Source organism: Notechis scutatus, chromosome 12 (genome assembly GCF_049901735.1).
Source record: "Notechis scutatus isolate UNSWTSFEM ecotype Mainland chromosome 12, rNotScu1.2, whole genome shotgun sequence".
Lineage (NCBI taxonomy): Eukaryota > Metazoa > Chordata > Lepidosauria > Squamata > Elapidae > Notechis > Notechis scutatus.
Window position 1 is genome coordinate 688,833 of NC_142020.1, and position 20,638 is coordinate 709,470.

Genomic DNA, 20,638 nt, shown 5'->3' on the forward strand with positions numbered 1-20,638 from the left:
TCCGCGGCCCGGTACCGGCATCAGCACGCATGACAAGGCAAGGCGAGCCGAGCGACCAGCCAGCCAGCCGTCCTCTGCTTCTCCCCGCCACCTTCAACTCCTCCTTTGTACCTTTGTCGATGGGCTTTGGACGACGGACGTCGCTCGGCTCGCCTTGCCTTGGGTGCTGAAAGAATCCTCGCGCCTTAGTTTTGTTCGAAGCCCCCCCCTTCGATGAAACTAAGGCGCGAGGATTCCTTCAGGACCCAAACGCTGCTTTCCAACCGGAAAAGCTCACCCGGAAGCACTTTCTCATCGAAACAAGAGCAAACCAGCGGCCCGGTAGAAAATGTTCCACGGACCGGTACCGGTCCGGGGCCCGGTGGTTGGGGACCCCTGACTTATTTGATCGCTGCGCATGGTATGGCACACACTATCAAAAGCTTGATTTTCCTTGACAGCAAGGTTGATATTCTTACCCACACAAACTCTATTAGTTTTAGAGTGCTGGGGACAGAAATGTTCTGTATCAATTAACTCTCTGTCCCCATTGTGTCATGATTAAATCATTCTTGATCAATAAAGCCCATTATTTTAAATGTTATTTATTCTCCCAAAACTGGTTTGATCTTGTGAAGAAATTGTATGTGCAACTCAGCTACAGTTACAAAAAAACCAACTTTTAATGTTATTCATGAATTAAAAAGAAAGCTAAGTTGCAAACTGCAGGGCAGATAATATGTCCCACTTTCTAACTGCCACTGGAAAAGACCACCGTTTAAGTCACATCCCTTCCAAATGATTACATTGGGTCTGCATGATCCTGATTCTTTTTTTTTTCTTTTGCATATATATGTGTATAAAGTAGTAAGAAACAAAACTTGGTACTTTTTAAGCCAGAATGCTTGGATCTTAGGTAGGAGGCTATTTTTATTTAATTTTATCAAATTCAGAAACTGCCTGTATTCCTCACAGAGAGACTCTGGCCGGTGTAAATGTAAAATATTAAAATATAAAAGCTGGACATAGAATTATATAAGAAACAAAAGATAGTTGAAATGAAAATTACTGAGAACTCCAGTATCCTTTCCCCCCTCACTGCTACCTCTCTGTTGCCTTTTGGAAGGAATCTTCAGTTCTGAACCTCATAACCTACCGGGCTCAGTCCATCCACCCTGCGAAGGACGGCTGGATTCAGAACCTCCAGGCACTAATGGACAGGTTCTTCAGGTAGGACCAACAACTCCTCCGTGGTTCCACATCACCTGTTTTCTCTCCAGACTTTGCCAGATGAGGATGCTGAAGGGAAGGAAGGGACTCTGATTGAACTCACGCAGTCTGCCAAACCAGGATAGTTTGCAGCCATTGTGGTTTGTGAACTGCTTTATGGTTTAGAGCTATTTATGACTCCAGCCCACGTGATCATACTTTCCTGATGCTTAATACTACTTATTGCAATAATGCCCCCATCTCTCCTCTGGCTCAAGGCCGTTCACACGGATGTCCCCCCTCAAACTTGCCCGAACCAAAACTCTGAGAAGTGGGTTGAATGGGTAGCCGTGAGCTCCATTCACCAGGGGGGGTAGGGAGGGTTTGCACCTGACCTTGGTTTGAATACTGAATCTATAGTTGAAGTAGCAAACTTACTTTCACTTTGCTCTAAATGATTGGATACCAACCAACATATTATAACTGAAGGAATATTAGGAAAAATTTCTCCCTGGTTCAGATTATTCCAAACTGGAATTATTGAGACTGAGCAAGGGTGGCCTCTTCTTTTGTTAAAGGGGCTAGAAAGAGACAGTGGGCTGGTCAAAGATTGGCACACTTGAGCAGCAAATGCTTCTGTTGATGTTGCATTGGACCTGATGTTCTGTCACATTGCTTACATTTCTGTGGCTGCATCTCCACATTGGAGTAGGGATGTTGAAGCCACGGTTGCCTGGGTCCCAGACATAAGTGCAAAGCACAGTTTACAGTACAGGAAATCCAAATAATTAAAACCAACGATTTACAGGTATTTCTCGCCTTATCACAGTACATTTGACAATGGTTCAAAGTTAAAACAGCCATGGAAAGAGTGGCTTATGACCTGTACTCATGCTTGATCTGTTCCACCCTTATAGTCATGTGATCACAATTTGGGCACTTGGCAATTGGTCATAAATGTGCGTTGGTTGCCAGGTGTTAAAGTGGGATCTTGTGATTGCAATCTCTGACTTTTTTTTTTTGCTGTTTTCTGGCAAAAAGTGGTAAAAAGCCCATTGAGGAAGCTGGATTTGCTTAATGACCATATTGTTTGCTTAATGACTACAGTGATTTGTCTAATGACCGCCATAAAAATTGCTGTAAAATCAGGTCCATCTCACAACTTCAATAACATGATGGAAAAACTACATGTGATGCATACTTTTATTAGTAGCAGTATTTCTATAATTATATTGTTTTAAGTTAACTGTTACAATTAGGATAACAAATAATTGGAACATCTCCTATTAGCCCAGAAGCACATCACCCCTGAATAAAGCAAAGGTTGGTTTAGCCTAAAGTGCGAACCTATCTTAGGATCAGATGAATTCCAGGATTAGCTTACAGTTTAACAAGCTGAGCAACGCTGACCACCATAAGATTTTGAGCTGCTTTTAATAGTCTATATTAACTTATTAATTTAGTTGGTTCTTTAGTCTGTCATATTTCCTTTCGATTACACATTATTTTTATAAATTCTAGATTAATACAAATTTTAACACTAAAGAAAAAAAAAACAAGTATAGGTTTCCCCCCCCTTTACTGCTTTGAGTGTGACACCTCAATGATTAAAATATACCTTTATTCCCTCATCTTGATTCCCAATAAACCATTAATTTTAAGAAGTTACAATAATAATCATTACATTTTTTCATTTGGATTCTGCAGCATATTTTCCCCCCTTAAGTTTTAATAAAAGTTATCAGTATCTATAGTACCCTATTTCCTAAATATTTTTAATTGCAGAAATATCCTTGTCACCCTGCAGAATCCCCTTTTTAATTCATCAACAATTATCTCTGAAAAAACAATTTCTTTTCAACATTTTACTATTTCCGTATTTCTTTATTTAATGCACCTGTTTCTTACTGCTTCTCCTCCCCCTCTCTTCCCCATATCTTTTCTCATTCCAGTTTATTTCCCTCTCTTTCTTAATATCTTCCTTTCCCCTTTTCTGCTGGGTCTTTCTGCCTTTCCCAACTTCACAGGTATTCCCCCTTTTGATTGCCTTCTTAAATCTCAACTTTTTAACCTTCCTTCTTTCCCCACTTCTTTGTAGTGTTCTTTGTGTTAATTGTCTATCTAAAATGTCTTCTCCTTGAGTCGACTCCTCCTCCTCTGAAGCTCTTTCTTCTTGTTCTTCAATCGCCATTTCCATTGTTTCTAACACAGAGCAAAGTGATTCGCCTCTTTCCTGTAGTAATTCTCTAAGTTCCATTTTTAATTCCTGAAGAGATATCATCATTACACACTTGTATTTTATGATCGTTAAAGTCCACAAAAAAACCACTTTTACTTTCCTTCTTTCTTCTTTCAATTTTCTAAAGTTCTCAATTATTCCAGCCCAGGGTCTATACCAAAAACATCAATCAATCCCACAGTCAGTCTTTCCTTGCTTTTTTCTTTATTCTGGTTCTGCTTTCACTTTCTAAGATTCTTACTTTGTTTCAATATTTCTTTAGTGTTATATCCACACAAGTTCATTCAGAAACAGGATGCTTTCCCTTTTGTTTGAGATCAAGTTTTTGTCAAAAGGTGGCACTCTCCATTATACAAAGTCTTCACCTTTTTCCCCTATTTTTTTGTTTAGGGTTTTTCAAACCTCAGTATTCCAGCACAGTCCAGTCTCCAATTTGTAAACTTTATTATTATTATTATTTGACAATCTTAAGTCCAGCTTTATTTTATGCCTGTTTATTGCCAAAATATTTTAGTCCAATTTAGTTAAATCTTTAGTTCCGGCTTCTTCCTTTCCCGGTTCGAAGCCCCGCTTAGCTGTCAAAAATATTTTCTTATTTTTTTTCCTGTCCCTTTGTAATTTCGCCACTCACTTTTCTTTTCTTAAAAATTCCATGTTACCTTAATCCAGGGCTACTTTTGTTTAGCTGTATTGCCCAGTTGTCCCGGTTCAGATGTTATCCACCTCTTTCTTCCCTCCTGCATAAATCTTAATCCAGCTGAGTCCTCCTCTTCGGGGTGGCCATTTTAAACCACCGCTGCAGTCATCTTCGGGGGGAAAAAGACCAAGCCCAGGGGGGGAGATGCGGCTCCCCTCAACCTGGCTTGCGGCTTCCCCTTACTCCACCGCCCCTCCAAGGTAGCTTCAGCCCCTAATTGTAATGATCGGGGCTCTCCAACAAAAGAGCACGGACCATAGCCACGGAGAGTCGCGATGTACAGTCCGTCAGTGAGGAGGCTCCGCCTTCTTCCCAGGAGAGACATCGATAACCTTTATTATTATTATTAGGCAAACACATAATGTTTATCTTTATTTTTAAAATAAATATTAAAGGATTATATTTGAAATAATTGAAATGAAACAAAAAGATGTTTCGATTGAGATTAATGAAAGAGGCTAGAATTAATGTGTTTGTTTCTCTCCTTACTGAAAATTTGGAATGGAAAAGGTAATAATAGAATTAAATATGCATATATGAATGTATAATTGCTGTCATATTTGTATGTAAAGGTGATGACCCGGAAATATGTTGTCCACTAAAAAGAGATTTTTGTTTTTAATGTGAAAAACTGAATAAAGTTTGTTAAAAAAAAAAAAAAAGATTTTGAGCTGCAAGGATAGATTTGGTCTCTTTTTGAAAAGCAACTTTATTTCTCCACCTTTTCTGCTTAGAAATGAGAGCCGGAGTGCTGTCCGCATAAAGGTTTTGCATGTCCTGTCTTTCGTGCTGAGTGTCAACAGGCAGCTTTATGAGGTGAGTCTCCCTCTTATTCTGATTACAGAATAAGACACAAATAAGTACAGAAAGATCGTCAGGCTTTGTGGTTAATGGGCCAGAGGAGAGGGGCACCAACAGTCGATGTACAAACGGTTCCACGTACAGAAGCAAATGGCTGTTCACGCTCAAACCGAACAGGGGTTTGGCATCTTCCGATCCGGTTGCTCTGGGCAGGTCTGTCTTGCAGGGAAAGAGCCACAGCTGAGGACTTTCCTCGCAACAGCACTTCCCAGGGATGGCAGTGGAGAAGGGAGGGGCAGGGAAGGTCGAACAGGGACTTTGGGAGGACCCCTGTGCTGCCCCACAGCGGAGGGCCACCTCCTTTTCCATACAGGCACCCAGTGGGCGGGCCTGGAAAGGGGCTCCCCCGGGAACTGCTGAAGCCTTTGAGCCACAGCCCCACCCCTCAGTCACGCAACAAAGGCAAGAACAGCAGCGCTCCCCTCTCTTAATTCTAAACAAGGGGAGACACAGAGAGAGAGAGATAGACAAGCCTTTGCCCTGCTTGTCCCAGGAAATAGCTCCAGATCCCTGTGCGGTTTCTTTTGACTCACAGCAACAGCAAAAAAAAAAAAAGGTCCCTGGCTTTTGCATTGGTTTACTTAACCACTGTGGCAAGAAAGGTCATAAAATGGAGCAAAATTCACTCAACGGCAGTCTAGCCTAGCAACTGAAATTGGGCTCAATTGTCGTAAATCAAGGACGGTCTGACCTCCATCTTGCCAGTCTGAAAGTCTTCCCACTAGGGCAGGTCCTCCTCTTAGTTTCCTCCCCTGAGCCCTCAGTGTCTCCTCAGCAGCCTCTCTTCCCCTTGTTCCCCGATGCCCTTTGCACACCCCGAGGCACATTCCTGGTTGCGTGTGCTGAGGAGAGGGTTGGTTCTGGAGGACGAAGGTCTCATGGCTGCCTGAGGGCCTAGAAATGCCACTATGCTGAACCTGATACTGTGGCCTGACAGCCTGGGAACCTGTCTCTCCACCTGCCTTAGTTACAGTCGGGAATTGTCTGATTGCAGGAGGAATTGATTAATCTGGTCATCTCCCAGCTGTCTCATGTCCCAGAAGATAAAGACCACCAAGTTCGCAAACTGGCCACCCAGTTGCTGGTGGACTTGGCCGAGGGCTGCAATACCCATCACTTCAGCAGCTTGCTGGATATCATAGAGAAGGTATGGAGTCCATGTTTCACCTCCAGAGATGCAGCTCCTTCCTTCCCAGGAAACAGAGGAAAACCTGCTTCGGGTCAGAGACTCTGCTGTTAATTCAAGGCTCACTGCTTTTCTGTCCAGTGCGCTTTGAAAAAATAGGAGGCTTTTGTAACAGTGACGGCATTGTGTCGCAACTGTGTTCTGGGGATGGACAGTGGAATTGGACCACCACATAGATGCTCCCTTTTAGGCTCCTTGTCCTTCCCAGAATCCCTTGTTAGCTGAAACAGAATTCTGATGTACACAAAGCACTAAACCAGGGGTGTCCAACCTTGGCAACTTTAAGACTTGTGGACTTCAACTCCCAGAATTCCTCAGCCAGCAAAGCTGGCTGAGGAATTCTGGGAGTTGAAGTCCACAAGTCTTAAAGTTGCCAAGGTTGGACACCCCTGCACTAAACGATGATGTATTCAAGCCCAGTTTGTTGAATAAGCCATGCAGACAGTCCTCACTTCCCAACCACAACTCTGTCGCTGCATAATGTGGTTGTTAAGCAAGACATCTCACACAATCATAGCAAATGGCAGTTCTGACCATGTCTGTTGCCTGCGTTGAGTGAATCCCACTTGGTCACCCGGTGAGGACCCAGCCTCAGAGAAGCCATTCTCACCTTGGTCCCTCCTGGCCTGGAGGCTCAGGTTTAGCAGGTGAGGGGGGTGTCTCCTCTTCACCCCCTCGTGCCCCTCCTCTTGCCCGTCCTCCCCAGCGGCACTTCTCAGTGGCGGCACCAGTGGCTCTCGGGGCTCGGGGGGGAGCCTGGCCCTCTCCGCCCCTTGAAGCCCCCGTTGTGCTTTCTTCCTGTGAAGGTGGCTTCCCACTCTTTGCTGCCTCCTGCTGACCTGGAAGAAAGAGACCTGCTCTCTCACTCGGCCTCCTTAGAGGACGTGAAGACGGCAGTCGTTGGTTTACTTGTCATTTTCCAGGTAAAGTCCCAGGCAGCCTTCCTTTCCCTTGTGCAAGGGGAATATTTTCAAGAGTGCAGTTATGGTCCTCAGCCGTTCTTTCCAGCGTGACAAAACCTCTTCCCCTCCTCCTCCTCCTCCTCCTCCTCTTAGACCAAGCTGTACAGCTTGCCTGCCAGCCACGCCATGCGAGTCTACGAGATGCTCGTCCATCACCTGCAGCTCCACTATAAGCACAAGTACAGCCTCCCTGTTGCCAGCAGCATCCGCCTGCAGGTGGAAACCCTCTCGGACCCCTTTCCAGACCCAGAGATTTGCAGGAAAAGTTGGAGGGAGGAAGCAGGGGGGAGGGAAGAGGAACCCACGAGTTCTGAGAAGGCATTTGTGCCCCTGAGGGGGGTCCCCCTTGCCTGCCTTAGGGGTTTGTTGTGGAGGTTTGAGCCTGACGAGGAGGATGCAAGAGGAATGAGGTTGAACAGCACGTGGACCTTTGCAGGGAGCCTGTGCCTGGGTGGGGGTGGGGGTAGTTCCTCTCCCTCTCATTGCCCACCTCATGCTGTCCGAATGCTTTTCAGGAACATTGGGCTCTTTCCACGTAGTCAGACTTGGAATGGCTGGGAACGATGCCCTTTCCCTTCTTGCTCTCACACTGGATGCTTCTTTCCGTTTTTAGGTATTCGACTTCTTGCTCTCACTTCGCGCCGACGCTCTTCTCCACCGCCTGGGCCTCCCCACCAAAGACGGCCTTGTGAGGTTCAGCCCCTACTGCCTCTGCGATTCGGCGTAGGTTTCCTCTGGCTGCAGCCTTTCCCTTTCCAGAGCATGGGGGCAGCGGCTGCCTCTGCTCCCACATGCTCCTCCTTCGTCCCAGCCTGAGGCTCCCTGGGGGTGGCCTGGAAGGCGCTGGGCCTTCTGAAGGGAACGGGAAGCTCCCGGGAGCTCTGGGCACCAGGCCAGGCTGATGGTCTTCTCTTGCGTTGCAGGGAGCCCGAGAAGAAGCTTGCCAGCACTCTGTCCCCTCCCTCGGGAAGTCCAAGCGGCCCCCCTCAGAACGCCCCCATCCGCACAGGCCACCTGTCTTACTCGCTCCTCTTTGGAGTTCTTCTGCAGTGCCTGAAGCAGGTGAGTGAGGAGCCAAAGGGGACGAAAGCCAGGTGGCCTGAGTTCTCGGTGTCCAGCCAGGATCGGACTGAGGCCAGAGGCCCTCGTGGGCTGAAGCACAAAGCGGAGGGTCAAGGCAGCTTCTGCCAATAGCAGTGGTTTTCCCTGCTTGCCAGACCCAGGCTGGAGTAGACAGCCAGACTGCGGTCATCTTGTAGCAAACTTTGGGAGAGCGCTGAAGTTCCCAGTTCAAGCCTGCCTTGCACTCTTTCTTCTCTGTCATTTAGGGGGGAGGGCTAGTATCTTGCAGCTACATCCCCCCTTCACATGTTTTGACTCCAATTTCCAGAACCCTTTGTTGGCCCAAATGATGCTCTGTCGTTTGGAGATTCTGGCAACCATGTTTTTATGTCTTAAAGGTGTCCAGTTAGGCAGTGAAGCTTAGAGGATTTTTGTTAGTAGGTTTACAGTTTTGTAACTGTAAGATGAAGCACTTAGAACAAATGCTGGGGTTATTGCCAGTGGTTTCCAACATTCCTGTTCGTTTAAGGAATGCCGTAATACTCATTTATTTACTTTGAGGGTTGTGTTCCATCTGCCAATATTGCTTCTGAAATGCTATCAAGAACAAATAATTTCATATCAAATACAGAATGATTACCGTATATGCCGGCGTATAAGACGACCCCCCAACATTTCCACTCAAAATATAGTTTGTTATATACTCGCCCCTCTTCCGCACGCCTTCCACTTTTGCACTTTTTTTTTTTTTGAGGCACTTTTGTCTACCGTGGAAGCGAATCCGTGAAGCTGAAAGGAGCAGCCAGCCTTCTCCCAGCTCCCAAGGAAACGAGGCTCGCACCGCCTGGGCTCCGCTGAGGTATCCGGCTGGGGCTGTCAGGAGTTGTTACCGCTGGCGCGGCTCCCGTGGCTCCAGTCCGCGTTGCCTCGGGAAGGGAAAGGCAAAAAGGAAGAGCCGCGGCGGCGCTTTGCAATGGCAGCAGCGGCTCCTGGTTTTGCCTTTCCCTTCCCGAGGCAACGCGGGACTGGAGCCGCGCGGAGCCGCGCCAGCGGTAACAACTCCTGACAGCCCCAGCCGGATACCTCAGCGGAGCTCGGGCGGTGCGAGCCTCGTTTCCTTGGGAGCTGGGAGAAGGCTGGCTGCTCCTTCGGCTTCACGGGATTCGCTTCCACGGTGCGTAAAAGTGCCTCAGCCGCAGGCAGCCGCAGTGCTTCCCAATTACTATTTGCCGGCGCATATAAGACGACCCCCCCAATTGGAGGCATGTTTTTCAGGGCAAAAAAGTCGTCTTATACGCCGGCAAATACGGTAAATAATGGCTAGGATGCTGAGAATGAAGCACTCGATCCCCGTGGAAAAAGGATCCTTCCTGGGGCATCGGGGGGCTTCCTTGTCTGCTGCTTTCTGGGCTCTTCCTCCATTTCTTGAATTTCTCTCTTCCCTCGTAGGAGACGGACTGGAAGGTGCTGAAACAGGTCCTGAACAAGCTGCCCAAATCCCTGCAGTACAAAGTCCTGTACTTAACCTCTCCTTGTAGCATCGATCAGTTATCTTCTGCCCTGTGCTCCATGGTAAAGGCGTGCTGGGCCTCTGGGAACTGGGGCTTGGCTGTTTGGGCCCAGCTTCTCCCTGCCCTTCCCCGACTCGGTTTCATGATACGACTGCAGTGTTTGATAGGGAGCCAGTGTGGAATTGAGGGAGGGGTGGGTAAAGCATGTTTCATAGGCTGCGGGCCTGAATCTCTCTGGGTGAGTCCAGCACAGGCAAAAACTACATTTTAAATTCCATGCAGTTGACTTGGATCCATGTATTTGTTTTCCCTTCCTCCTCTATGAAAAGTGCAGTTCATTTTTCATCCAGCAGGGGCTTTGAGGAGTTCCTCCCCCCAGACTTCAGAGCCCCCCCCGCTTCCAATCCATGGTTTCCCTTGTGTAACGTTGTTTTTGGAAAGCACAAGCCGGCGTCTCTTTCGCCCCAGCTCACCGATAAGAAGATGACGGAGCGGCTGAGGGATGCCTCGGAAGGCCTGTCCCGGAACGACTTGCACCAGGCAGTGGTTCCGGTCTTGACTGCTTTGATCTCCTATCACAGTTACCTGGACAAGTCGAAGCAGGTATTGCAGGAGGGGCGTTACATACCGCTGGCTGCTGCCTTTTGCCATTTCACTCCCAGTGGCTCTCGGTGGCTTTGTGGTGTTCGCATAGTATTCGTGTTAGCGTCAGCAAAGCTCAGCCTAGGCAGCGAGAGCTAATCAGTCCAGGATTCCACCCTTCAGGCTAGCGTGGCCTTAATCGTCTGCAGGCGCCTTTCTGAAGCACCCTCCCAATGCAGCGAGGGGCGGTTGGGGTGCTGATCCCCGGGAGGGGCTGGGATCCCCGTATAGCATTCCCTGATGGAAGGGAGCCTAGCCAGCACCTTTCACTGGATTAGCAGGTTCAGCTTGGAGAAGGCAGATGGGGAGACCTCCAGCCCTTGAGTCGTGTCAAGTTTTAACCAAGTGCTGATCTACACCCTGAACTCCTTGGCAATCGTTACAACGCTCAGCGCTGTGGGCCTTCTGTGGGCAGCTGCATCGGGGGGTTGGTGGGCAGGGCAGCTGCCGTTTCCCCACGGCCGCCTTAGAGCAGCCCTGCGTGCAATGCGATCCCAGGGACAAGGGCGAGAATTGCAGGCAGTCCTCAACTTACAAGCATGCGCTCAGTAGTAGCCATTCAGAGTTGCAATGGTTGCACTGAAAAAGTGGCCCGAGCCTTTCTCACACTGATGGTGGTCTCAAAGAGCTGAGGACGGGGGCGATTTCTTTCAAGAGGAGGAGCACCGCCACTCACCAAAATGTTTACTACCCCCACCCCCACACCCCGTGGGCTTTGACTGACCAGATAAGGCAGTGACCTAATTCACAAGCGGTGGAGCTCATCCCCCGGGCGACTCAGTCTGCTTCCTCAAGATCCCCAGGTTGAAGCTCCTCCCTGGTCCCCAAGACATGAGCTTGTCATTTCTGATGGATTTGCCTGCTTGGCCTCCAAGTTAATGTGACTGATTTTGTCCCCCAAAGGTTTAGCGTAGAGAATATTTAATCTGAGGAACCTTGAAATCTGGCTTTTTAAAAATTCTCTTTTGGATGCTAAAACCCATCACGGTCCACTCTGTCATCCTCACTGTCTATAATCAGTACAAACAGAATGTCTTCCAGCCCACGTTGTATCTGTCCTGTATAACCACATTCTTCTCTCCACGCAGCGAGAGATGGTTTACTGCCTGGAACATGGGCTGATCTTCCGCTGTGCCAGCCAGTGCGTGGTGACATTGTCGATCTGCAGCGTTGAGATGCCGGATATTATCATCAAGGCTTTGCCAATCCTGATAGTTAAGTTGACGCATATCTCAGCCACAGCCAACATGGCCATCCCTCTCTTGGAATTCCTTTCAAGTAAGCCTCTTTGGAAGGAGTAGCAACAAGCGACGCGCCTCTTAGAAACTCCCAAGAGCTTTGACTAGTTGCCCTGTCTCTGAAATACTTGCCCTGACTCGTGCAAGTTTCTGGCGCTCTGGTGGTGAGAAGGCAGGGGGGATTGGAGGAAAACAGGTGCAGGAAAGCTCAAACCATTTTAGTTTCTGGAAATCGTCAAGTTGGTCTTTACATCCGGGGTTATATTTTCAGTCTCAGCAAGGGATAGAACGCCCAAATTCAGACCTAGCTGGTGAGAGACTCCCGAAAGATGCATCTAGCAAGAAGGCATTAGCGTGCCACTTCCCTTCCCTGGCCAAGAAGGCGACGTGGGAGTCCAGCTGACCTATCCTTGCACGAGACCAGAACTGGACCAAGCATGGTGGGCAGGCTGCATTACCTGGCCCAGCCTTGTGTTTGTAGACTGCTGTTTATGATTTAGGGTGGTACAGAATCCCGGCCCATTGCAACGGATTCAGAAGCTTCCATCTGTGTGAATTTTGCAAAGCCAGGCAATGTGAACCCCCTTCTATGTGCATGGAGCAGGGTGTGGCCGTCTCACCTGACCACCTTATTTTCTTCTCCCTTCCAGCACTGGCCCGCCTGCCTCATCTCTACAGGAATTTTGCAGCAGAGCAGTACGCCAGTGTATTTGCTATCTCTCTGCCCTACACAAACCCCTCCAAGTAAGCTGCTTCGTATTAACTCGTAACCAAGGGGGGATCCTTGGTTTTCTGTTGATGGTTGTTTTGAGAAGGTCTTTGCACCACAAAGGTCAGGTTTAGATGGCCCAGTTCCGTTGTCCCAAGCGTGCCACAGCTGCTTTGTCCTCCCTCATCTTCTCTCATCTCTGAAAGATGAGAGAGGCAGAAGGGGATAGCAGTAGCAATAGCACTTTAAAACTTACGTGCCACTTCCCGGGGCTTTTATAGCCCTCTCTAAGCAGTTTACAGAGGCAGCATTTTGTCCCCAACAATCTGGGTCCTCATTTTACCCACCTTGGGAGGTGGGAAGGCTGAGTCAACTTTGAGCCTGGTGGGATTGGAACTGCCAAATTACAGGCAGCTGGCAGTCAGCAGAAGTAGCCCTGCAATACTGCACTCTAACCACTGTGCCACCGCGGCTCTCATGGTGAAGAGGCTGCTTGATGAATGTGTCAGCTGTGGTGCCTTTTCTTCCCAGGCAAATTTCCTGCGTATTGGCATGACCTTCACAATATTGACTTCTTTGTAGCGCTTCCATTGTATAATAGATCACTCAGGTTGGCCTGGCTGCTTTGCCCCATGCTGTTGTTGTTAATTTGATTGACTGTGTCTTTTTTGATTTATAAATTGATTGATTGTCTGCCCATAAGAGCCCATAGGCCCAGGCCCTCGGGAGGGCTCCTAAACATCCCTTCTTAACTGTTTGTAGGTTTAACCAGTATATTGTATGCCTGGCGCATCATGTCATAGCCATGTGGTTTATCAAATGTCGCCTCCCCTTTCGGAAGGACTTCGTTCCCTTTATCACTAAGGTGAGTGTCTTCCCTCATTAAGGAAGGCCAAGGAAAAACCCGGCTTCTGCAGCCGCTTCTCAACCCTGGCAGGTCTCAGAAGTGGGTCTTCCAGCCCGCAGGCGCTGCCACTCACTCCTGTGGCCTTTGTTGTGGGGGCTGTTCTCACTTACCTCCCAGTTAGTGAGGCTGGGAAGATTTTGCTCGAAGTGACTTTGTGGCTTTATACGGCCTTTTCCCAGCCAGGTGGAGGACAGAGGGATTGGCCTTGAGGGTGAGGAGGGAGAGTTGCTACAGGGCAAGGGAGCCCCTCCCTCCTTCTCCTGCAGAGGGAGGGGGAAGCACAGTGCAATTTGCAAGAGATGTTTCCTCTGGCTGTTACCATAGAAATAGCCCTTGGTACATGGCCGTGGTGCCCGCATCTGGTCTGCCTTGTGGGGCTGACGCCAGGTGCCTCCTGGGGGGGGGGTGTCAGCTGGGGTGTTGTGCCGAGGCCCATCTGGGGCAGAGAACCTCTTGGATCCTCTCTGGCACACTCCCCCACCCCCTCTCCTCTTTTGGACAGGGCTTGCGGTCGAACATCCTCCTCTCCTTCGATGACACCCCAGAAAAAGACAGTTTCCGGGCTCGGAGTACCAGTCTGAACGAGAGGCCCAAGAAGTAAGTTGGCCCTGAGGGCAGGAAAGGCTCTTCTCTTGCTTTGGCAGCCGTTTGAAGCGGTCTTGGCAAGAATAGCTTCCCTCAGCCTTTGCCCACTCGCTCTGGCTGGCTGGTGGCTGCAACGTATCTGGAGAAGAGAGAAGGAACGCAGAGCCTTCGCCTTCCTTCTTGGTGAAGAGGTCGGACTCACCCTCTTGGGGTGCCTGTCCTCTTATCCCCACGTCTTGAGGTGGCTGAAGTGCTCTAGGGGGGCCTCAGTTCTTCTCCCAGTACTGTCAACCATCGGAATGGGATGCCAAGCGGAGGCCGGAGTGTAGACTTCCTGACTCAGGTTAAATCACAAACATTGAAATGTCTCAAATCGATCTTTCTCATGGGCACCTTTCCCGCTTTTTTGCCATGGCTCTGTCACCACTAACTTGACCGAATATTTTATTCTCATCAAGTTAAAATATTGCTGATTTGTCAGTTCAGGTCAGAATTGGGGTAGAGTCTCCACAAACTCTTTCCAAAAACTCTTGGAATCTGTTCCTCTCCAAAGGAGAGATCCTCTTGATTTAGAGATTAATGGTTCTTATGACTTGCTTCTAAACAGAACATTCGCCAGAAATCCCCAAACTATGAATAAATTGTAGTCAGATTTGGTATGTTTTCACAGAAGCAGCTCAGGTACAAGAATGTGTTTGTCTGCCTGGTAAGAAATGCATATTCTCCCAGCTCCTGATGCCTTTCTCTGGTGGTGTCCTGATTCGAGTCTAGACTAGAGTGATCCTTCCCACTGAGAAAAACCTGCTTGCTTTGAAATGAAATAATTTTGTTTGGCAGTAGGAAAAAGGCAGTAATTCTTAGCCCCCGTCTTGGGCTTGTTCTGGTTCAGCCCTGGAGTCGCTTCCTTAGGAGCCTTGTGGCTTTGTGGGTCACTTGGGGCAGTGTTGTGAAAGGCACCTTGGAGGTCTCTGGGCCTGTCTCTGCCCACTCAGCTGCTCCCTTGTCCGATGCACCTTCACATTCCAGCTGCCACTTTCAATCCTCCTTTGTGTTAAGTTGCGCTAATTTCATCTGGTTGTGCGTGAAGTTGTGCTAATTTCATCTGGTTTGTGTTCTGTTTTATTTTGGGTTGGGGTAACACTGAGCATTCTGGAGCAAAACAGGGGTTTGTTGTGTTTAAAATGTTCATGCTGTTAAGTTTTTCTTGTTTTTTAATTCCCTTCCCTCCTTTTTTTTTGGCCTTTTGTCTTCTGTTTTTTTCTTTTTCTTTTCTTTTCTTTTCTTTTCTTTTCTTTTCTTTTCTTTTCTTTTCTTTTCTTTTCTTTTCTTTTCTTTTCTTTTCTTTTCTCCACCGTCTTCTGGGGCGTTTGTGGCCTTTCACATCCCATCCTTCCAATGATTTCTTTCCTGTGCAATCACGCCTCTCTGGTTCCGATGCTGCTTTGCCCTTAGTAGCTTTAAAGTAGCCAAAAATGCCAGGCCAAACTTGAACCAGTCTCCTCCCGTGAGAGCCCTGAAGGATCCCTCGGCCGTTGATGCCTTCCGCTCCCGCAGCATCAGTGTGTCTGACCATGCAGCCCACAGGTAGTGATGCTTGGACAAGAGGAGGAGGAGGAGGAGGGTGGAGAGCAAGGGGGGTGCCTCTTGACTGTGCTGATGCGGCTGGGACGGTGCATGTTGGGACTCCCGCTTGGCTTCCTGACGCCCACCCTCACAGTAGCTTTGCAAGCATGTTGATGCATGTTTCAGGATAACGGTCTGAGTTCGGTTTGGCTTGGCTTGGTTTGGTTTGAAGAGATCGTGCTGTTGCTTGGCCCAGATATTCCCCCCTCCCCCCGGCCATTTCTTAGGGTATGACAGGTTGTGGTTGCTTCTGGCTTAAACCTTTCAAATGGTGGTTATTCCACGGCCGAAATGAAAGCATCCTGTTTGCTGGCTCTGCGCTTCATAATATCAGTGTTCAAACCTGTGCAGACACCACAGGATGGAGTGGAAATGGGGATGTGGAACTTGAGATCTATCTTTGGAGAATGAATGGTTCAGGCTTGCCATCTCATCGCCTGTTTGGTTGGAGCAGTTCAGAAGAAGGAAGGCATCCAGAATGCATCTCTTTCATATCCAAGGCAAACGTAACATTCTCTGCAAGAAAAACCCACTCAGGAATTCAGGCGTGTATTCCCTGCTGCCTTCCCCCAGCCCCGTCAGAGCTAACCTGGATTCCCTTCAGCCAACGTTTGACCCTAGTTTGGAAGGTAACCATAACTGGGGCTGCTTTACTGTGTCACTAGCCAGCTGTGAGGAAGAGAAAGAAAGGAGGGGATTTGCGAGTCTCGTCTTAGGCATCAGAGCTGGCTTCTCGGTGATGCCTGGCAGGGGTGCCCTTCAACAGCTGTACTGAGGATCTGGGCGGGGAAGGGGCAGCTGCTGCAAAGAGGAATCCCAGCTGCTGGTGAACTGGAACAGGATCATCAGTTAGGGTACCCTAAATTCCAACAGCTTTGGGAACATTTGGGGCAGCCTTTGCTTTCTCTGCTTTAGCAGCCGAGTAATTGCAGAGGGAGGAGCCCATCACAGAGACGACCTTGTCTGGAGACTCACATGCTTTCTTCCAGTTAACTGGAAAAGAAAACCAAACAGACAGAAGAACTGGGGAGCGGAGGGGTTTTCCTGCAGACCACAACAACAGTCAGGTGTAGGTTAAAGAGCAGCCAAAGGAGAGCCATAAGAGCCAACACAAAATCAGGCAACGGGACTCAGATATGAAAGCTGGTGTGCCTTGGAGCAAAATTCTGCACCTTCAGAACTTGTTTGTGAAATAATTCTGTTTGAGGAGGGGATGCGGTGGGGGCTTCTGCAGGGAGGGTAAAACAAGCAAGATGGCCACCAAAACTGCTTTGGATGGCGCACTGCCCTGTGGCAGCCACCATTTTTTCCATTTGGGGCAAATCCTGCGGTGTTGGGTGCGCTGTCCATTTTGAGCCGGGTCCGACACTCGGGCTTTCACCAGCAGGTTGTGGCTCTGTTCCCAGAAGGAGCGGAAGAGGCCAAGCGGGGGACAGGATTGGCACATTGGTTTCGATTTAAATGGAACAGGATTAGGACAGTTGCCGTGTCCCCGGGGTGTGGGTGTGTGTGTGTGTGTGTGTGTGTGTGATGTGATCCCCTTTTGCAGCCTTCTGACAAGCCAAGTCAATGGGGAAGCCAGATTCCCTCAGTCACCATGTTGCTCACTTAAGAACCACAGCGATTCACTTAACAACCCTGCAAGAAAGGGGGCAAAATGAGGTGAGACCCACTTAACAGCTGCCTCACTTAGCGCTCAGATTTAGGGCTCAGTTGTGTTCTTAAGTCAAAGACTATTGACTATTAAGCTAACGTGTTTTAATCAATGCTTAACATTAAATACTTAATACTGGTATTAAATACAAGGTTTCCCCCAAATATCAGACTCGGTGGACTTGAACATCTCAGCCAGGGGAGCCACCTGGGGGCCTTGCAGGGCTCTTGTTATGGGGCTAGAACCAGGGGAGAGAAAGCAATTTGCAGCCCCCTGGGTTGTCTGGAAGGGGGAGAGAAACATTACTGATTTCCTGCTCCCACATTTGATTCAATGGGAATCTTTCTGTTTGCATTTTTCTGAGGTAGTTCAGTTTGATTCCTTTAGTTTTTTTCTTTTACAAAGTAAATTCATTTTTGTACATAATTACCTGGTTTAATCCTGAATCAGCCACTAGACCCCTTGCTGTTCGGTCAGAGACAAGCACGAGTCCTGGAAATGACCGGCAGTCAGTTCTTGCCAGGTACTCTCCGATGCCACCTGGCCCTTCTCTGCTTCCGGGAATAGATGAAATAGCCCCCCATTTCCTCCTTTCCTTGCATTTGCTTCCTGGCCCTTGAGGCTTCAGGGCTCCCCAAGCCAGCGTGAGGCCTGTCAGTTAAAACTGTCCCAGAATCGGATATATCTGCCCACAACTCAGCCTGCTGCATGCTTAATGGAATTCGGGGACCTTTATCCCTTGGGAGAGTTGTTCTTCCAAATTATCACCTTCTCCCTGCCCCCCTTTTCTAGCCGGATTCAAACCTCCATTACCAGCTCCAGCCTGGGCTCTGCCGATGAGAACTCCATGGCTCAGGCCGATGACAACCTGAAGACTCTCCACTTGGAGCTCACCGAGACCTGCCTCGACATGATGGCCCGATATGTCTTTTCCAACTTCACAGCTGTGCCCAAAAGGTTGGAGTAGCTGCTCTCCGCTGGTGTTTGCAGGGACTTCTTCCCAGGGGGATAAGTCCAACACCTGCAGCATTAAGGGCTGGAATTGGTGCAAACTCTAATCTCTGCCTGTCTGAGTATCAGCACCTCAAATCAAGAATGGTGCTTGAAGAGATTGCTTGCTCAGGGGGGATGGAAAATCAGTTGAGAATTATGGCTCTTTGATTCACCTACTGTGTATTTTCCTTCCGGAGGTGGGAATGGGATTTGGAAGGTTTCTTTGGGAAACTTTAAATGAATGTTGAGATCTCCCTATTCAGAGGGACTTCGATAGCATCTTTATCCTTGTTTTCTGCGGGCTTTTAGGTCTCCGGTGGGAGAGTTCCTCTTGGCTGGAGGGAGGACCAAGACATGGCTAGTGGGTAACAAGCTTGTTACAATCACTACAAGTGTTGGGACAGGAACCAGGTCCCTCCTGGGCCTTGACCACGGAGAGCGCCATAATGGTGCAGAATCCAGGTAAGCCTCCTACAGCTCTTAAAGTAAGAGGGTCAGAAAAATTAATGACAATGTTATTAACCGCAAGGGAAGGGGGAGTTTTTGTCCAGATTTTAAACATTGACATTGTTTAGATCAGTATGATGCGTGAACTTCAGCTTCCAGAATTCTCCAGCCAGCACATATAAACTTGCCAAGGTTGAGAGAGGCTGGTTTGCAGTGGTAAAAGCAGAGCCTCAATCTGAAGGCAGAGACGGAGCGTGGAAAAACGATCTGGTTCTGCAGGATTAAAAGTCGTCCGTCTTGGCAGCTAGTCCTCTGGGAGGTTCTGCCACCATTACGGGTTCCTTCACTGTAGCACAACAACAGAAAATGGTGCTGTAAACAAATTTGCCAATTATAATATCTATATGCTTAAAACATTGCATTACATCAGAAGCAAACAAATGTTCTTGACATTGATGCCACTGCCCAACAAATATTCTATCGGATGTGGGCATTGGAAGCATGTTCTCTGCAGAACTCCCAAGTCCATCTTGCCTTACTTTTCCTGTTCTGACGGGCAGCTGTTAGTTGATCACTAGACTGACTTTCCAAGGCATGAACTGGGAATGCCCCCCTCATTCCCTCCCAACCATTAAAACAACATGAATATACCGCTAGTACATACGCGCATCATCAAGCTGGCATCAAAGTTAAACTTCCACATGCATCCAGCATTAAGTCCTCTCGCCAGTCTCGCCCTGCTCTGGTGCCCGGGGAAAAACCAGGCCTTAAGTGCTTTGGGGAGAAGGGAGGCCTGCTGGACTTCAGGAAGGGGGTTCCCGCTTCCTCAATCCCATAGGATGGCAGTGTCGAAGGGAAAGGACTAGGAGTGGGGCCACCTCATCTGGTCTGGAAGGACGGGCAGATGTCCTTGGGGAGAAGCTGCCTGGCAGGCAGCCTGGCCTGGAGGGCTTTTAAAGGTAATTACAGGCACTTTGATTTGCACCCAGAAGGAAACTCGGTGAAGGTGTGAGATGGGCTCCCATTTCGCCTGCACCCCCGGATTCTAGAACACGGGTAGTGTCTGGGTGGTCTTCAAGGGCAGCTCCATGTAGAATGCCTTGCAGCTATCCAACCAAGGTGTCCCGGTCCAGGAAGAAGCACAATTGGTGCCCCAGGTGAGCCTGTGCAAAGCCATGGCTACCACCTGCTCTCGGGAGGACCCCAAGTTGCACACCAGCTGGAGCCTGTGGGCCAAAATTGGGGAGTCTTGCCAGGGTTGAGTCGAAGCCTGTCTATAAATCCTGAGCTGCAGGTTAAGGTTCAGGCCAAAAAGAGTCTCCTGTTTCCTAATGAATTGACAGGAAGATTGTTTCTGATTCCCAGTTCAGATCACAGCTTGCAAGTGAGGCAGTCAAAGGAGGCGCCGGCAAAACTCGAATCTCAGGCTGGCCCACAGGTGGTTCGAACCCGCAGCCGAGTCAGGTCCATGTCAGGTAAGGAGCCTCCCAACACAAACATGAATTTAGGGGCAGGAAAATGTACTTGGCATGGCGGCGGTTAATCCTGTAAAAGAATAAGCTTGCTGTTTGTGGGCTCTGCTGAGCTGGGAGCCTTTGTCCATCGAAGGAGTAAAATAACTAAAACGGAAAATGTTGCGGTTGGATCCCGATCTCCCCGTCGTCCTATCGGCAGTAATGCCAGGTGCGTGGTCAGGCTCTGGTTTCTGATTCTTGTGGCTGAGCATTCGGTGATTCCAGGAAGGAAGAGGGGCAAGGAAGCTCCCAGCGCCCAAATGCTGGCGGCCTCCGCAGGGCCAGTGGCATGAAATGACTCGGCCTCTTGCTTGGGAACGAAAAGTGGAAGTGTGATGGCAGCCACCAGGGCTTTTGACTACAATTCCCATTAAAACCCAGTCAAGGGAGCTAGTGACTGACTGATGGGAGTTGTAGCCCAGAATGTCCGAAGGGAACCAGGTGGCCAATCCCTGCTTTAAATGGGAGGAATGCGTCCATCGGCTGGATCTCTCAACATCTTCGCTCTCCTTCAACCCTTTTTCAGTTGGAGCGGCCTGAGCCCAACTTCAGAGCCTATTGCCAAGTCTGCCTTAAGCAGGGCGCAGGGAGACGGCTGGTCTTCCATTGCAGGGCTTCTG

General features: G+C 48.8%; 1 protein-coding gene across 9 annotated transcripts in view; it reads left to right on the forward strand.

The window, feature by feature from the left end:
* Positions 1-20,638, forward strand: part of TSC2 (TSC complex subunit 2) — a 55,047-nt gene that overhangs the window by 17,920 nt on the left and 16,489 nt on the right. For 4 of the 9 annotated variants that reach the window (XM_087973072.1, XM_087973075.1, XM_087973073.1 and 1 more), the window contains exons 13-29: positions 1,106-1,209; positions 4,859-4,940; positions 5,980-6,132; positions 6,978-7,094; positions 7,227-7,349; positions 7,747-7,856; positions 8,057-8,195; positions 9,645-9,767; positions 10,175-10,309; positions 11,437-11,626; positions 12,237-12,330; positions 13,058-13,160; positions 13,705-13,799; positions 15,240-15,371; positions 17,857-18,021; positions 18,367-18,519; positions 19,870-19,979. In XM_087973072.1, coding sequence (XP_087829198.1) covers positions 1,106-1,209; positions 4,859-4,940; positions 5,980-6,132; positions 6,978-7,094; positions 7,227-7,349; positions 7,747-7,856; positions 8,057-8,195; positions 9,645-9,767; positions 10,175-10,309; positions 11,437-11,626; positions 12,237-12,330; positions 13,058-13,160; positions 13,705-13,799; positions 15,240-15,371; positions 17,857-18,021; positions 18,367-18,519; positions 19,870-19,979 — 2,128 coding nt within the window. The remainder of the gene's footprint in view (positions 1-1,105; positions 1,210-4,858; positions 4,941-5,979; positions 6,133-6,977; positions 7,095-7,226; positions 7,350-7,746; positions 7,857-8,056; positions 8,196-9,644; positions 9,768-10,174; positions 10,310-11,436; positions 11,627-12,236; positions 12,331-13,057; positions 13,161-13,704; positions 13,800-15,239; positions 15,372-17,856; positions 18,022-18,366; positions 18,520-19,869; positions 19,980-20,638) is intronic. The other 5 variants (XM_087973078.1, XM_087973079.1, XM_087973080.1 and 2 more) reach the window with 2 other exon arrangements.